The sequence below is a fragment of the Helobdella robusta genome (assembly GCF_000326865.2).
Source record: "Helobdella robusta unplaced genomic scaffold HELROscaffold_95, whole genome shotgun sequence".
In the NCBI taxonomy this organism is placed as follows: Eukaryota; Metazoa; Annelida; class Clitellata; order Rhynchobdellida; family Glossiphoniidae; genus Helobdella; species Helobdella robusta.
The window spans coordinates 456,144-470,052 of NW_008705542.1; the positions used below are offsets into that span (position 1 = coordinate 456,144).

Genomic DNA, 13,909 nt, shown 5'->3' on the forward strand with positions numbered 1-13,909 from the left:
ATGGACTGCATGTTGGAAAGTTCTAAAAAGGGTGGGGGTAAATTAAGTTGTAAGCATACCTACTATGAACAGCAAAAGTGTGTCGAGGCTGTGTTTGAAGATTCTGAAAGTCAGTGCAATCTATTTTCTTTTTTTTTTCTTTTTTTTTCTCTCTCCCTCTTCTTATATATACACATTTTTTTCTTAGTTTGTCTGTGTTTCTCTCTCTTTTCTCTCACTTCTTCTTTTTTTCTCTTTGTCTCTTTTATTCTGTCTGTTTTTCTTTGTATATTTATGTAAAAGATGTTTTACTAGATTATTAAGTATTTCAATTTTAACATAACATTTCAAATTCACAGTTGCCAAAGCTTTCATAGAAAGGGGCAAAATAGAAATTTCAAAAAAAGATTTCATCCTCTCCAATCTTCCGCCCCAGATATATTTGCCCCAAAAGAAATTTAGAGTAGGTAACAAGGTTGTTGTACAAGATATAAAACCACCAAACTCTGCTAAAAAACTTGGATCGTTGGTTACCCCACCGAGGAAAGAGATAACTAATAAGGAGGCTGGCGATAGTCAGAAAAAGCTGGCGGACGATAGTAAATTCAAAAAAATTGTTAAAAATGACGGAGATGATGATCGTGATAATGATGATAGTGATGAAGATGAGGATGATGTTGAATGGGTGGAAGCGATAAATGATTTGAAAATTTGAAAAGATAAACTTTTAATCGGTTAATGCCAACAATTCTGTGAAATCCATCAACATTTTTATATTGCCTTTCAACATATATCAATATATTATTGTTAAAACATTTATAAAACACCATTTCTCAAAGGCGCTACCACGTAAGTTCACCATTACAAAAACCAACAACAATAATCAAACCTGATAAATTAATTGCAGTTCCAATAGATAGTACTTCCAATAAACTATTCTCTAAATAGATGCATTCATATTCATACCAATCAATCAATCAATCTTCGTTTTGCGTCCAGAGACCCGGTTTCCCGAGGTAGGACCATTCAAACCAATAGTCATTCACCAAATAATAGAACCAATTAAATACATACACTAAAATGTATGTATAAATAATTATTTTCATTTATATATTTTCTTTTATATTTTTATATATGTATATATATATCGACTTTTTATCTCAGGCTGGAGGATTTGAATTAGCTGTCTCTGCCAGTTACACGTTTGCAAATTGGTTCGCTGTTTGGAATGTTAAGTTTTATGTTTTATATTAAAACATTATGATTTATAATATACATTTATTTTCTTTGGACCAAATGTCCTTTGCTTTGTATGTAACTTCACTTTTCCTTTTCTGTTGATCCGGTTGATAAAAAACAAGTCGAGAACGTTGCCTGGTTTATTTATCTTCTTTTAATGTCTTTCAATATTATATCAATTAATTAAACGATCTACGTAACAAGAAATTTAACAGGTTATGGGACCCAGATAACGTTTTTCTTAATTAATTGATTTGACGAAGAAAATTTAGAATAAAGAAATATCGGAAGATTCCTTTGTGAAGACTGAAGTGAAGAAAAAACACGTGCTTCTTCATTCCCTGAAATTCGATATTTTGCTTCTAATTAAAAGGTAAAATTGAAAGACAAGGAAGAAATGGATTCAAAGCTTCAAATAAAGCAGTTAAGTTGCGCAGCCGATTGGCCCATTTGGAAACGTCGTGTTCGAGATTTCATGGACTACCATGAGGGCGCACTTGATGTGATTGATGGGAAGTTGTTGAAACCAGAATTACTAGAAAACCAAACAGAGCAACAGGCAAAAGATTTTAAAAATAAATCAGATCTGTTTAGAAAGGCAAACAGTTATGCCAAATCAGTAATTGCAAATGCTGTCACAAGATACATACCAAAAGATAATGGACAAAAACACAGCGTTTGAAGTTTGGGAGAAATTAAAAAGAAATTTTGAAGCGTCAACTAAAGACCAACTGTTCCAAGTATGTAGCAATTTTTTCGATTTCAATTGGATAGCGGATGTAGATGTATCCGGCCATATTGCAAGATTGAAGACTTTATGGAACGAATTAAACAGTGGGCTTCAGGCATCGAGAGAAAATAAACTACCAGAGCTGATATTAGTATGCAAAGCGATGCAGATTCTCCCAAATAGTTTCCAAAACTTCAAATCAAGTTGGCTAATGCTAGGTGAAGAAAAGCAGTCGATAGATGATTTAATCACTCATCTCTGTGCTTTCGAAAGAGAGATAAAGACTTTCGACAAAATCGATAAATCATCAAGGCAGAATGCCTTAGTTGTAAATGTTGAAAAGCCAAGTTTCAACAAATCAAGAGATTTCACTGAAAGGACAAAACCAGTTGGTAATTGCAACTATTGCCATAAACCTGGACATTGGGTTAAGCAATGTAGAAAGTGGGTCAGTGATGGAAGACCTTCAAAAAATTCCAAAAATGCTTCATCAACACCAAGAAAAGCATATGATGAAACATCAAATGTAGTTTTGTGCACGTCAGCCAGTAATCAAACACTGAGAGACAATAAGAAATCACTAGTTGCTATGGAATCAAGTGTTTTTGCAATTGATGAGTCAGCGTACACTGATGAATGGTTTTTTGACAATGGTGCAACGTGTCATCTAACTTTCCGAAGAGACATATTTCAAAGTTTTGAAAAATTTTCTCAACCGAGTAAATTATATGTTGCAAATGGTGATACTGTAGAAGCTTTTGGAAAAGGAATTATTCATCTTCAAGTGAAAGTGAATAATAAATGGCAAACTGTTAAACTTACAGATGTCTTGTATGTGCCAAAAGTAAAAAGAAATTTGTTCTCAGTACTTGCAACTCAAGATAAAAACAGAAATAGGTCTTTTGTTTCAACCTCGAGAAGTTGTCATCTACTTATTGACAATGTGACAAATGTTGTTGGAATAAGAAACAACAATGGAGGTTTGTTCAAACTTGTTGCAAAAACTGTTAGACCGTTGAATTCTGAAGTCGAAGTTAACTTTGTCAATGATCAAGATGCATTGCAGTTATACCATGAAAGAATGGGACATCAGAATAAGTAACGTGTTAAAATGCATCGATCAAGAGATGTTATTTTTGATGAGAAGGTTTTGTGTTTTGATGAAAACACAATCCAGATGATTCTGTTGAACGTTTTAAAGCCAGGCTAGTGGTAAAAGGTTTTTCTCAGAAAAAGGGAATTGACTATGAAGAAACCTATAGTCCTGTAGTCAGAAGTTCAACTATAAGAACACTATTAAGTGTTGCTGCAAATGAAAAAATGTCACTCATGCAGTTTGATGTGTCAACAGCATTTCTTTACAGCAAACTAGATGAAGATATTTACATAGAGCAACCTGAAGGTTTTAAAGATAATTCAGGAAGAGTCTGTAAACTCAAGCGAAGTCTCTATGGACTTAAACAAGCTCCAAGATGTTGGAACAAACGCTTTGCTGAATTCTTGAAAAAGAGACATTTCAAACAAAGCGATGCAGATACTTGTTTGTTCATTAGAATACAGGGAGGAAAGAAACTCATACTTGCACTGTATGTTGATGATGGACTAGTTGCAGGAACCGATAAAGAAGGACTAAAAATATTTGAAAAAGAATTAAAGTCAGAGTTCAAGATAACATCTAAACCTGCAACATATTTCCTTGGATTAGAGATTAATCAAGATGAGAAGGGCAATATTAATGTCAGTCAGTCATCCTATACAAGAATGATTCTTGAAAAGTTTGGGATGAGTCAGTGTACATCCTGTACAACTCCGATTTCAAAATTTGAGGAGTTCGATGAAAACAAAAATGAACATGAGGAAGTGAAATTTCCTTACAGATCAGCAGTTGGTGCATTGATGTACTTGATGACGGGAACAAGACCAGATATTGCATATACAGTTGGAGTAGCATCCAGAAGTTTAGAGAAACCCAGCAAGTCCAATGTAGCACTAGTTAAGCAAATTTTCAGATATTTGCAAGTCACAGCTGATGTCGGTATTGTTTACAAGTCTGGTCAAAACAATACACTTATAGCCTACAGTGATGCAGATCATGGAGGAGATAAATCTAGTGGAAGATCGACATCAGGTGTAATCTGTATGTTTGGAGGAAGCGTGATCAGTTGGTTTAGCCAACGTCAACCCTCAGTTGCGATTTCAACTACTGAAGCAGAAATCGTTGCCGCAAGTGAAGCAACTCGTGATGTGATATGGCTCAAACGATTGTTGAACGACATTGTAGATCTAAAGAAAAAGCCAGAAATTTTTGTCGACAATGAAGCAGAAATTCGTTTAGCACACAATCCAGGACTTTACAGAAGAACAAAGCACATCCACATTAGACATTTTTTTGTCAGAGAAAAAGTTGCAGAAGAAGTTTCAGTTGAACGAGTTGCGACAGAACTTCAAGTTGCTGATGCTCTGACAAAACCAATGGTAGGACCAAGACTAAAGAATCTGATGTGTGCGATGGGTCTTCAGAACATTTAGGTTAAGGTCACCTAATGTTTTAAATATAATGAGAAGGTGTTAAGTTTTATGTTTTATATTAAAACATAATGATTTATAATATACATTTATTTTCTTTGGACCAAATGTTCTTTGCTTTGTATGTAACTTCACTTTTCCTTTTCTGTTGATCCGGTTGATAAAAAACAAGTCGAGAACGTTGCTTGGTTTATTTCTCTTCTTTTAATGTCTTTAAATATTATATCAATTAATTAAACGATCTACGTAACAAGAAATTTAACATGGAATAGTTTTCCACCGGCGTTGAAAAGATCTGGACTTTCATTGGAATTATTAAAGAGAAACTTGAAAACATTTTTATTTTCTGTTAAACTTAGAAAATTGTGACTTAATTTTTGTTTTTCATATATAGTCACTTACATTTTGTTTTTAACGTGAGCAGAGCACTCACAAAACAGTTTTAATCAGCGCTAACAAACTGCTCCTAATGATAATATTATTATTGTGCATAACAAACTAATTCCAGCCATTACCATCTGTAATTAGCCAAAGCCATTCGCATTGACATACAACAATCCCTGATGAACAAACAACAAAAGATTTCAACAATACTCCCGATAAGAAGAGCAATAATAAAATACACTAATAACACCAATGAAGACTGAAGAAAGTAACATTGACCAAAGTGCTATTTTTCAATGGATAATTAAATGAATAATCAAATTCTTTTTCTGTATTCTTCAAATTTTTTTTTCTGTTATTCCTATTCTTAAAAACTTATCCTTAGATCCTTCCTCTTTATCTAATTATCGACCTCTTACTAATATTACTCTCATCACTAAAACAATAGAAAAAGTAGTTTATAATCAATTGTCACCTTGCTACCTGTAGCTCAATCTGGTTTCAGACCTGCTCACAGTACTGAAACTTCTTTACTCAAAATACTTAACGATATCTTTCCCTATAGTGGCAAGAGTAATCCCACTCTTCTTCTTGCTCTTGACTTTTCCTCTGCTTTTGATACTGTTGACCATACTATTCTCTTGAGGCTGCTACATCTTTCTTTTAATATTACTGATTCTTGTCTATCTTGGTTTTCTTCTTAGTTCTGTAATCATTTTCCTTCTGTTGTTCTCAATAATTTTACTTTTAACTCTTCTATTCTTACTTTCGGGGTACATCAGGGCCCTCCTTGGCCCTCTTCTAATTATACTCTATACCTCTGAACTACCTCGTATTATTAATACTTTTTCTTTCACTAGTTAACTATATGCTGCTAATTCTTATATTTATACTTCTTTTCCTCCATCTAATCTCAATAGTGTTCTCTATGTCTTTCTTCAATTATTGCTTGGTCTGACTCTATGTGTCTTAAACTTAATCTTAAAATTTGAATTAATTTGTTTTAATAAATCTAAACGCTCTATTAATACTCCCCTTAATATCTTACCTAATTCTAAAACTTTCGGGCTTTATCTTTGATTCTAGTATGTCTCTTTCTTCTCAGATTAATAGTATTGTTAGAAGCTCTTACTTTCATCAACGTAGAATAAAAAAAATTGTTGCTTCTTTTTGACGATCATAATTTGCACGTTTATATATATGTCTCAATCTAAATTATTTTTTAAGTACTTATCAGATATATTAATTGAACCTAAACACCCCAGTTTACGATCGTCTTCTTGTTCTTATTTCTTCTTAACTCCTGTTAAACACTCTTGCTAAATCTGCGTTTGCTTTTTTTGGCCATTTTCTCTTGAACTCATTTATTCATTTTTTAAGTTTAAATGTATCAATGTTTTATTTCTAAGTTTATTCATAAAAGTTTAAGAACATTGAAGAATTTAGAAGACATTTATTTTACTCATTTATGTTATTGTGTTTTTTTGGATTACTTACTATGTTATTTCTTGTTTTATGGGAGTCAACCCTAGATAAGCATTTATTGCTAGGCTGACTCTTTCACTTTTATTGAATAAATGGAATTAAAAAAAAACTCTACCTACCTCTTACTACTTCTCTATCACTTACGAAGATCAGAGCGGATCTCAAGACCCATCTGTTTGCAAAATTCATTGAGGAGCGCTGTTGAACATCTCGAAAATAGCGCTTTATAAACTGATTGGTTGATTGATTGATTGATTGAAATTAAAATACTTAAAAAGTAGAACGCGCCCTTCATGACAAATATTTTGGAATTTTCAAGTAAAATTTTTCTGTGGCTTTGGATAACGAAAGTAGAACAATATGTCGGAAAATAGAATCTATATTTTCTCCGTTCCGGCGGATTTTGAAATTATTTTGAGACTATTCGCGGAAAATGAACGATTTGGCGGTGGCCGCTTACAATCGTTCGAGTACGACGATGCTAGGCAGGTTGCTACTGTGGAGTTTGTAGAGGAAGCTAGTCGGTCATTTTATTTTTTAACTAATTTTTTTTATTTTAAAAATTAAAGTCATTGAAATTATAATGAAATTGATTTTGTCAATTTTTTTAGGATTAGTGTGTTAGAATTATTATTTCCTCGAGATGTATCTCTTTTTGATCATTTTGGATGATCATCATAAGGATTAAGAATAAGATTAAAGATTAATCATTAATAATTAATTTATTAATGTTTGTAAATGTAAGTAATTTAATACGATTGAATAACAATACTACAATACAATACAATTAATATTATATTGAATATACAAATTATGTATAATATACTAACCAAATAACTGTTTATAAATTATGATTTATTCAAAATTTATCTTTCAAGTTGCAAACCAATTCCTGGAGAAATGTGAAATAGAGATTTTGAGACACAAAATGTCTGTCATTCCAGTTCCATGCGAATCAACGATTTTTGTGTATGACGTAGATGAAGTTATCAATGAAGACATTGACTGCAGTTTGGAAAGTTCTAGAAAGGGTGGGGGTAAATTGAGAGAGCACATCTACTATGAACAGTACAAGTGTGTCAAGGCTGTGTTTGAAAATTCTGAGAGTCAGTACATTTCTTTTTCTCTTTCTTTTTTCTCTCCTTTCCTTCATCACTCTCTCTTTTTTCTCTCCATCTTTCTTTCTGTCTCTTTCTCTTTCTGTTTGTGTCTCTCTGTATATTTACTTAGATTGCTGGGTAAATAAATATTTCCATTTTAACATAATTCAAATTCACAGATGCCAAAGCTTTCATAGAAAGGGGCAAAATAGAAATTTTGAAGAAAGATTTCATCATCTCAAACCTTCCGCCCATGATATATTTGCCCCAAAAAAGAGTGAAAGTAGTTGACAAGGTCGTTGTACTAGACATAAAACAACCAGATCATGTTAAAAAACTTGGAAAAGTAGTTACCCCGCCCAAGAAAAAGATCCCATATAAGGAAGCTGGTGATAGTGAGAAAATGGTGGTGAACGATAATAGAAGTAAAATAATTGTTAAGGGTAGTGGAGATAATGATGACGATGATGGGGATGATGATGATGATGATGAGAAGGAGGAAGATGAAGACGATGAATTCGAAAATGTTTCTTTTGAAATTTTTAACATTTCTGATAAACTGGACGAGAGAAGGTTACATGCTTTACTTAAGAATAGAAGGTACGGTGGTCCCTTGAGAACTTTTAATTTCGATTCCGTCAATAAAATGGCCCTCGTTGCATTTGAAGATGTCAATGGTTAAATTCATTTTTTTTCATTTTTCAAAAAATGTCTTATTCACGAAAAATTATTCTCTTTTTATTCTAAATTACTTTAAATCAATCGAAAATATTCAATCAAATAAATATATATTTATATATATATGTATATTTATTTGATTGAATTTTAAATAATTCAGTTTCGAAATCATTCGCAAAGAACGAAAGAATAAACATAACAAACGAAATCCATTTTGATATACGAAAAATTCCGTCATTCAAAAGTAGAAAACAATCATCATCATCGTTGTCGTCGTCGTCGTCAGCTTCACCTTCAAGAGGTCAAAAGTCAAGGTCAAAAGTTCAGCATCAATTGTCACATAATAATGGAAATATTGGTGAAGGTTCGTCATCGTCTGCCATTCCGTCTATGCTGGAATGTAAAGACCGGTACATTATTCTTTTTCCAAATATTTTTGATATTTTTTAGTTATTTTTTTTTCACAATTTCACGCTAATAAAATTTGAAAAATTATGATAATTAGATTTTATAATTTGATTTTTAAATTTGAAAAATTATTTTTTTCCCAGATCAGAGCCAGGTAATATGAAATGATGACTCGATGAATCCAGATGCATCCATTATACAACAACTGACATTTACTTAACTTATCATCTTCATTTAAGAAGCTCTCTACATTAATGGAAACGTACACACACACAAACACACACACACAAACACACACACACACGTACACACAACAGACCACCTGTCCATATTTATTTCATAAATCCATCTGTATAATGTATATTAATTTTTTCCACGCATTCTCAACTTCCATATTAGGTACGGTTGAAGTAATAGGCAGAATATCGGCGGGCAAATTGGACATGTACGCCCAAAACAGGAAAAGGTCACACGGGGGTCCAGTAGAACACGTGACACAGATTTCTGATGACGTTCATGTCGTTGTTTTTAAAGACATAAATGGTTATTATTATTATTATTGTTGTTGTTGTTGTTATTATTATTATTATTGTGATAGGGGCAGAGTTTCTTTGCAGTCCAACTCGGTTTCGGCAAGAGCATGGCCAAGCAGCGCCTTAGCAAATTAAACCGTGAAATTATGAAATCATACACAGTGGAGTTATTGTTAATCACGATGAAATTATGATTTCGAGATGATGAAATTATGATGAGGTGATTATAATTAAATATAATTTTTCATAATTCTAGATGCACAATCTTTCTGCACGCACGATCATTGCGAATTTCTCAAGCTTGACATTCAGACCAAATTGCTGGACTCCTGGCCCGTGAATGTTCTCCCCAGAGCTATTAAAGTTTACTTATTTTTTCTGTCTCGTTATCGTCATCATTATCATCATCTCCATCGTCATTATCATCATCATCACCGTCACTACATTCCTCATCATCATCGTCGTCGTCATCATCGTCATCATCTAGGTTCAAGGTTTCAGAGTGGAAACAAAAGCAGAAGGGTTGAAGTTGTTTTTTGAGAACCCCCGCAGTGGAGGCACCGCCAATTCGGTGGCTGACGTCGTCATTCTTCAGCCAGATGTCGCCGTCGTCACTTTTAAAAATTCCGAAGGCACTTTTTTAATTGTTCATTTGTTTGTTTTGTTTTAGTTGTTTGTTTGTATTGGTTGTTTTATTTTTTGTTTGTTTTGGTTGTTTGTTTGTTTGTATGTTTGTCTGGTTTGGATAGTTGCAGAAAATAGAATTCTCTCTTTCTATTCGACCAGGCCACCACACCACAGCACAGCTTGATGAAGCATCATTGCAGATTTCCTTTCCCTAATTTAAATATAACTAATTTATATTTTCGTTAATTCTATTTTTAAATTGTTTTAAATTTCCGCCAAATAAATATTTCAGGATAACACTTATTTTTTTATTTTATTTTTATTTATTTTTTTTTCAAATTTGCAGTCATCAAAAACATCCTCTCCAAAGGCGATCTAAAATTAGCGGAAAAGGTTCTAAAAGCGGAAGTGATGAAACCCTACAGGCCGCCATATTTGTTGGCAGACGACGGTGCTACTATCGACCGCAACAAACTCATGTTCGTCAACTTGAAACAGAAAAAGTTGGACGTTGAACACTTCAAGATGTTTATTTCGGATCTGGCATGTTCGGATGTTGTTTGCTTGATTCTTAATGATTGTAGGGATAAAGCTATCGTAACGTTTTCAAAGGAACCTAGTTAGTTTTTGCCTGGTTTATTTGTTTGTGGGCGGTGCCTATGGTGTAATTGTGTGTGTGTGTTTAGTTAGTGTGTGTTTGTTTGGTGTGTGTTTGTTTGGTGTGTGTGTGTGTGTTTGGTGTGTGTGTTTTTCTTTCAATCCATTTTATTCACAAAAAAAAGAATGCGTCAGCCTAGCAATAAATGCTTATCCAGGATTGACTTCCATAAAACAATAAATAACAAAATATAGACATATATTATTAGAATAAATTTGTCTCATAAATACCTCCTTGTTCTTAAATTGTGTTGGTGTGTGTGTGTTTGTGTTGGTGTGTGTGTTTGTGTTGGTGTGTGTGTTGGTGTGTGTGTCGTGTCGTTTGGTATCTCTGAGAGAAGTGTCAAAGATAAAAATTTTGAAATGGCAATTGGTCATTTTAATTATTTCCAACTTAGCGGTCATCCTTCTCATCATCTTTACAATCGCACACACGCGCACAAACAAACACACACAAACAAACAGACACACACACACACTCACACAGATTACGTAAACTTGAAACATACATTATGCGCCGTTCCGTATCAAGGCGTTATGATATCTATGGACCCCCTAACGACCATAGATACAGTATCGATCCTGAAAAATCCGGAATTGGAACCATGCATAGTGAAATCGTACCTGGAAAATAAGAGGAGCCATGGCGGAGCTATTAAACTATTCAGGGAGGAAAAAGCCCGTTATATCGTCCAGTTTCATAATCCAAAAAGTTTGTGGAAAAGTTATTTGCTTTCTATGTTTTTTTTTGGGTGTTATTTCTTTGCACGCGCCAGTTGTGTTATGTTTTGAAGTTACAAACGTCAAATCGCTATATTTATGGTAGTGATAATTACAATAGCAATAATAATAATAACAACAACAACAATAATAATAATAATGTTATTATTTCTTTTATTATTTTAACTTTTGAAAAGGTGCCGAAAACCTGCTAGCGAAACCTGACGGACACGCTCTCAATGGAATAACTCTTACCATATCGCCCCATATTAATGGATTTAATAAATAATAATAACAATAATAAATAGTAATAATAATAGATAATAATAATAATAAATAATATTAATAAATAATAATTATAATTAAAATGATAATAACAATGATATCAATATCGACTATAGGTTAACGGTGATAATGAATTTTGGTTTCATTGTTATTTTGGCTTTTCAATATTAACACTGTTATTATTATTATTGTTATTATTATTGTTATTGTTATTGTTGTTATTCTGGATCAGACTATTCGATTGACTTCCTTGGTTCACTGGCTTATTGGCTTACTTACGAAATTACGAAACTATATGTACCTGACTATCGATCAATCAATCAATCAATATATCGATCTATCAATCAATCAATTAATCAATATATCTATCAATCAATCTATCTATCAATTAATCAATATATCAATCTATCTATCAATCAATCAATATATCAATCAATCAATCAATCAATCAATTAGCTTGTAAAGCGCTATTTCCGCGATGTTCAACGATGTTCCGCGACGATGATGATAATGATTGACTAATTTCTTCTGATGTCATACTGGAGGGGCATTATACAAGTCATCAAATACAAATGCAAATACAAAATTAAAAAACATTAAATAAAACTTATAAAATAAGTTTTTTTTTCCAATCATTTATTTGGTAAAGAAGAAATTCACTAGGAGATCTAAAAGAAAATCAACTCGTGCAGACCACCTTAATTAAAATGTAACTGAGGTTGGGTAAGTGACGTCACCTAAAAAAGATAAAATTTGAGATTTTTGAGATTTTTTTTCATTCGTTTCGTTTTTCTATGCGTTTCATGAAATAAACTTGTTTGAAAAAAAAATTGAACTGCACCGTAGTGAATCAGCCGGTATAAAGGTTATATTCAATTCCTATCAGATAAATTTGATCAAATATTGATCAAATCACCCAAAACTAAATGAAGAAATAGAGCGATTGGTAGATATATGTGGTTATCATACATTTATAATGTTATATTTATACATTAAAATTGTGTTAAGTTGTGGTTTCCAGTTTAATCTGCTTGCGTGTATACGTAAAGTTAATTACAGTTGTATTATAGTAGGTTTATATAATGTCCGAAAGTTTCGAAGGATCGTTCGTTAGCGTCAATTTAGCTTGATTAGGATTGTTGTTGTTATTTTTGTTTAACTCTTCATTTTCTCAATTCTCTAATACATATCTGACGACATTCACACATACGCAAGAACATATATAATCAAATAGATGAAGTTTTTGGTTTGACAGAAACGCACCAGAGGAACCGACCTTGACATTTAAAAAATTTTACTTTTAATTTAATTTAATTTCATGCACACAAACGCGCACACATACATTCATGCTAAGCACACACACAATCACATACATGATGTTTGCGATTTAGCAAAAACACATCAAAGAAACCGACCTTGACATTTAAAAAAAGATTTAAATAAAATCCAAAATACGGCAATGGTTTACTATCCGGTAGGGCACAAATACACACACACATACACACACACACACGCACGCACGCACACGCATATATATAAATATATAAGCGGAAAACCCTACAATTTCCGTAAAAACAACGACCTAACTATTAACACAAACAACGCTCACGAGAAGGGTACTGGCCCCCTGGCACCCCCCCTTACATCCGGTACCGATAATTGTAGTAGTAGTGGTAGCAGCAGCAGCAGTGTTTATAGCAATAGGTAGTTGTAGCATTATGTTGAATTATTTAGCTGTGCTTTTTGTTCGTAAATTTTTTCCCATTTTAATAGGCGCTCTGACAATATCTTATCTGTTGCTGATCATAACCTGCTATTGTTGTTACTATTATTGTTGTTGTTGTTCATGTAGCTCAAGTTATATTATATTTTATAATTAAATGTAATTACCTGTAATAATTTTTTAAAATATCTCCACTCGTTAACTTGAACTATTTTGAATTCTTTAGCCAATAAAAATGACCTCGTTATTATTACTGTTATTGTTGTTATTATTACTAATATTGTTATTATTATTATTGTTGTTGTTGTTATTGTTGTGGTTATTATTGTTGTTGTCGATTTTGCCGGTGATGTTTCTATGTTAAACATTGACCCATTAGCGTTATATCGTTATTAGCTTTCAGTCAGGGTCGACTCTGAAGGACCATGTCGTGAAGTTGGATTGGTGATGGCCGGGATGAAGTGGCGGATGATGAGATGGGATGGGTTAATTGGTGGTCATTGGCACCGGCGCTGAGGGCTATACATTAGAGTGATAGACAGATACATATCGCTTTTTATATTCGATTATTTTGTTACCGATACGATACTATAGTTTACTTTTATTGTTGTTGTTGTTATTATTATCGTGATTATTTTTATATTTTTTTTATTGTTTTTTTAATACTATTTCATATTATTATTCTTTTTTGGACTTTTAAATTATTATCACACACTAGATATGAGCACATGGATTTAATTCAACGCTCTTTATTTAAATGTTTTGTTATGTTATGCTATATCTATTGTCACCATTGTTATACGTGTTGCTTGTTAGCTTGTTATTGCCAGCCAAC

The 13,909-nt window shown here is 32.7% G+C and overlaps 2 protein-coding genes across 2 annotated transcripts; both read left to right on the forward strand.

The window, feature by feature from the left end:
- Positions 1-694, forward strand: HELRODRAFT_182940 (hypothetical protein; the record flags this gene model as incomplete). The annotated part of the gene is made up of 2 exons (XM_009033654.1): positions 1-109; positions 339-694. 2 exons carry the CDS (start codon positions 1-3, stop codon positions 692-694), a joined length of 465 nt encoding a protein of 154 aa, XP_009031902.1.
- A 6,009-nt stretch (positions 695-6,703) lies between these two features.
- Positions 6,704-11,355, forward strand: HELRODRAFT_194731 (hypothetical protein; the record flags this gene model as incomplete). Its single annotated transcript, XM_009033655.1, has 11 exons — positions 6,704-6,863; positions 7,222-7,449; positions 7,623-8,120; positions 8,282-8,531; positions 8,673-8,683; positions 8,929-9,072; positions 9,319-9,425; positions 9,550-9,694; positions 10,036-10,308; positions 10,834-11,058; positions 11,264-11,355. 11 exons carry the CDS (start codon positions 6,704-6,706, stop codon positions 11,353-11,355), a joined length of 2,133 nt encoding a protein of 710 aa, XP_009031903.1.
- Positions 11,356-13,909: the final 2,554 nt, after the last annotated feature.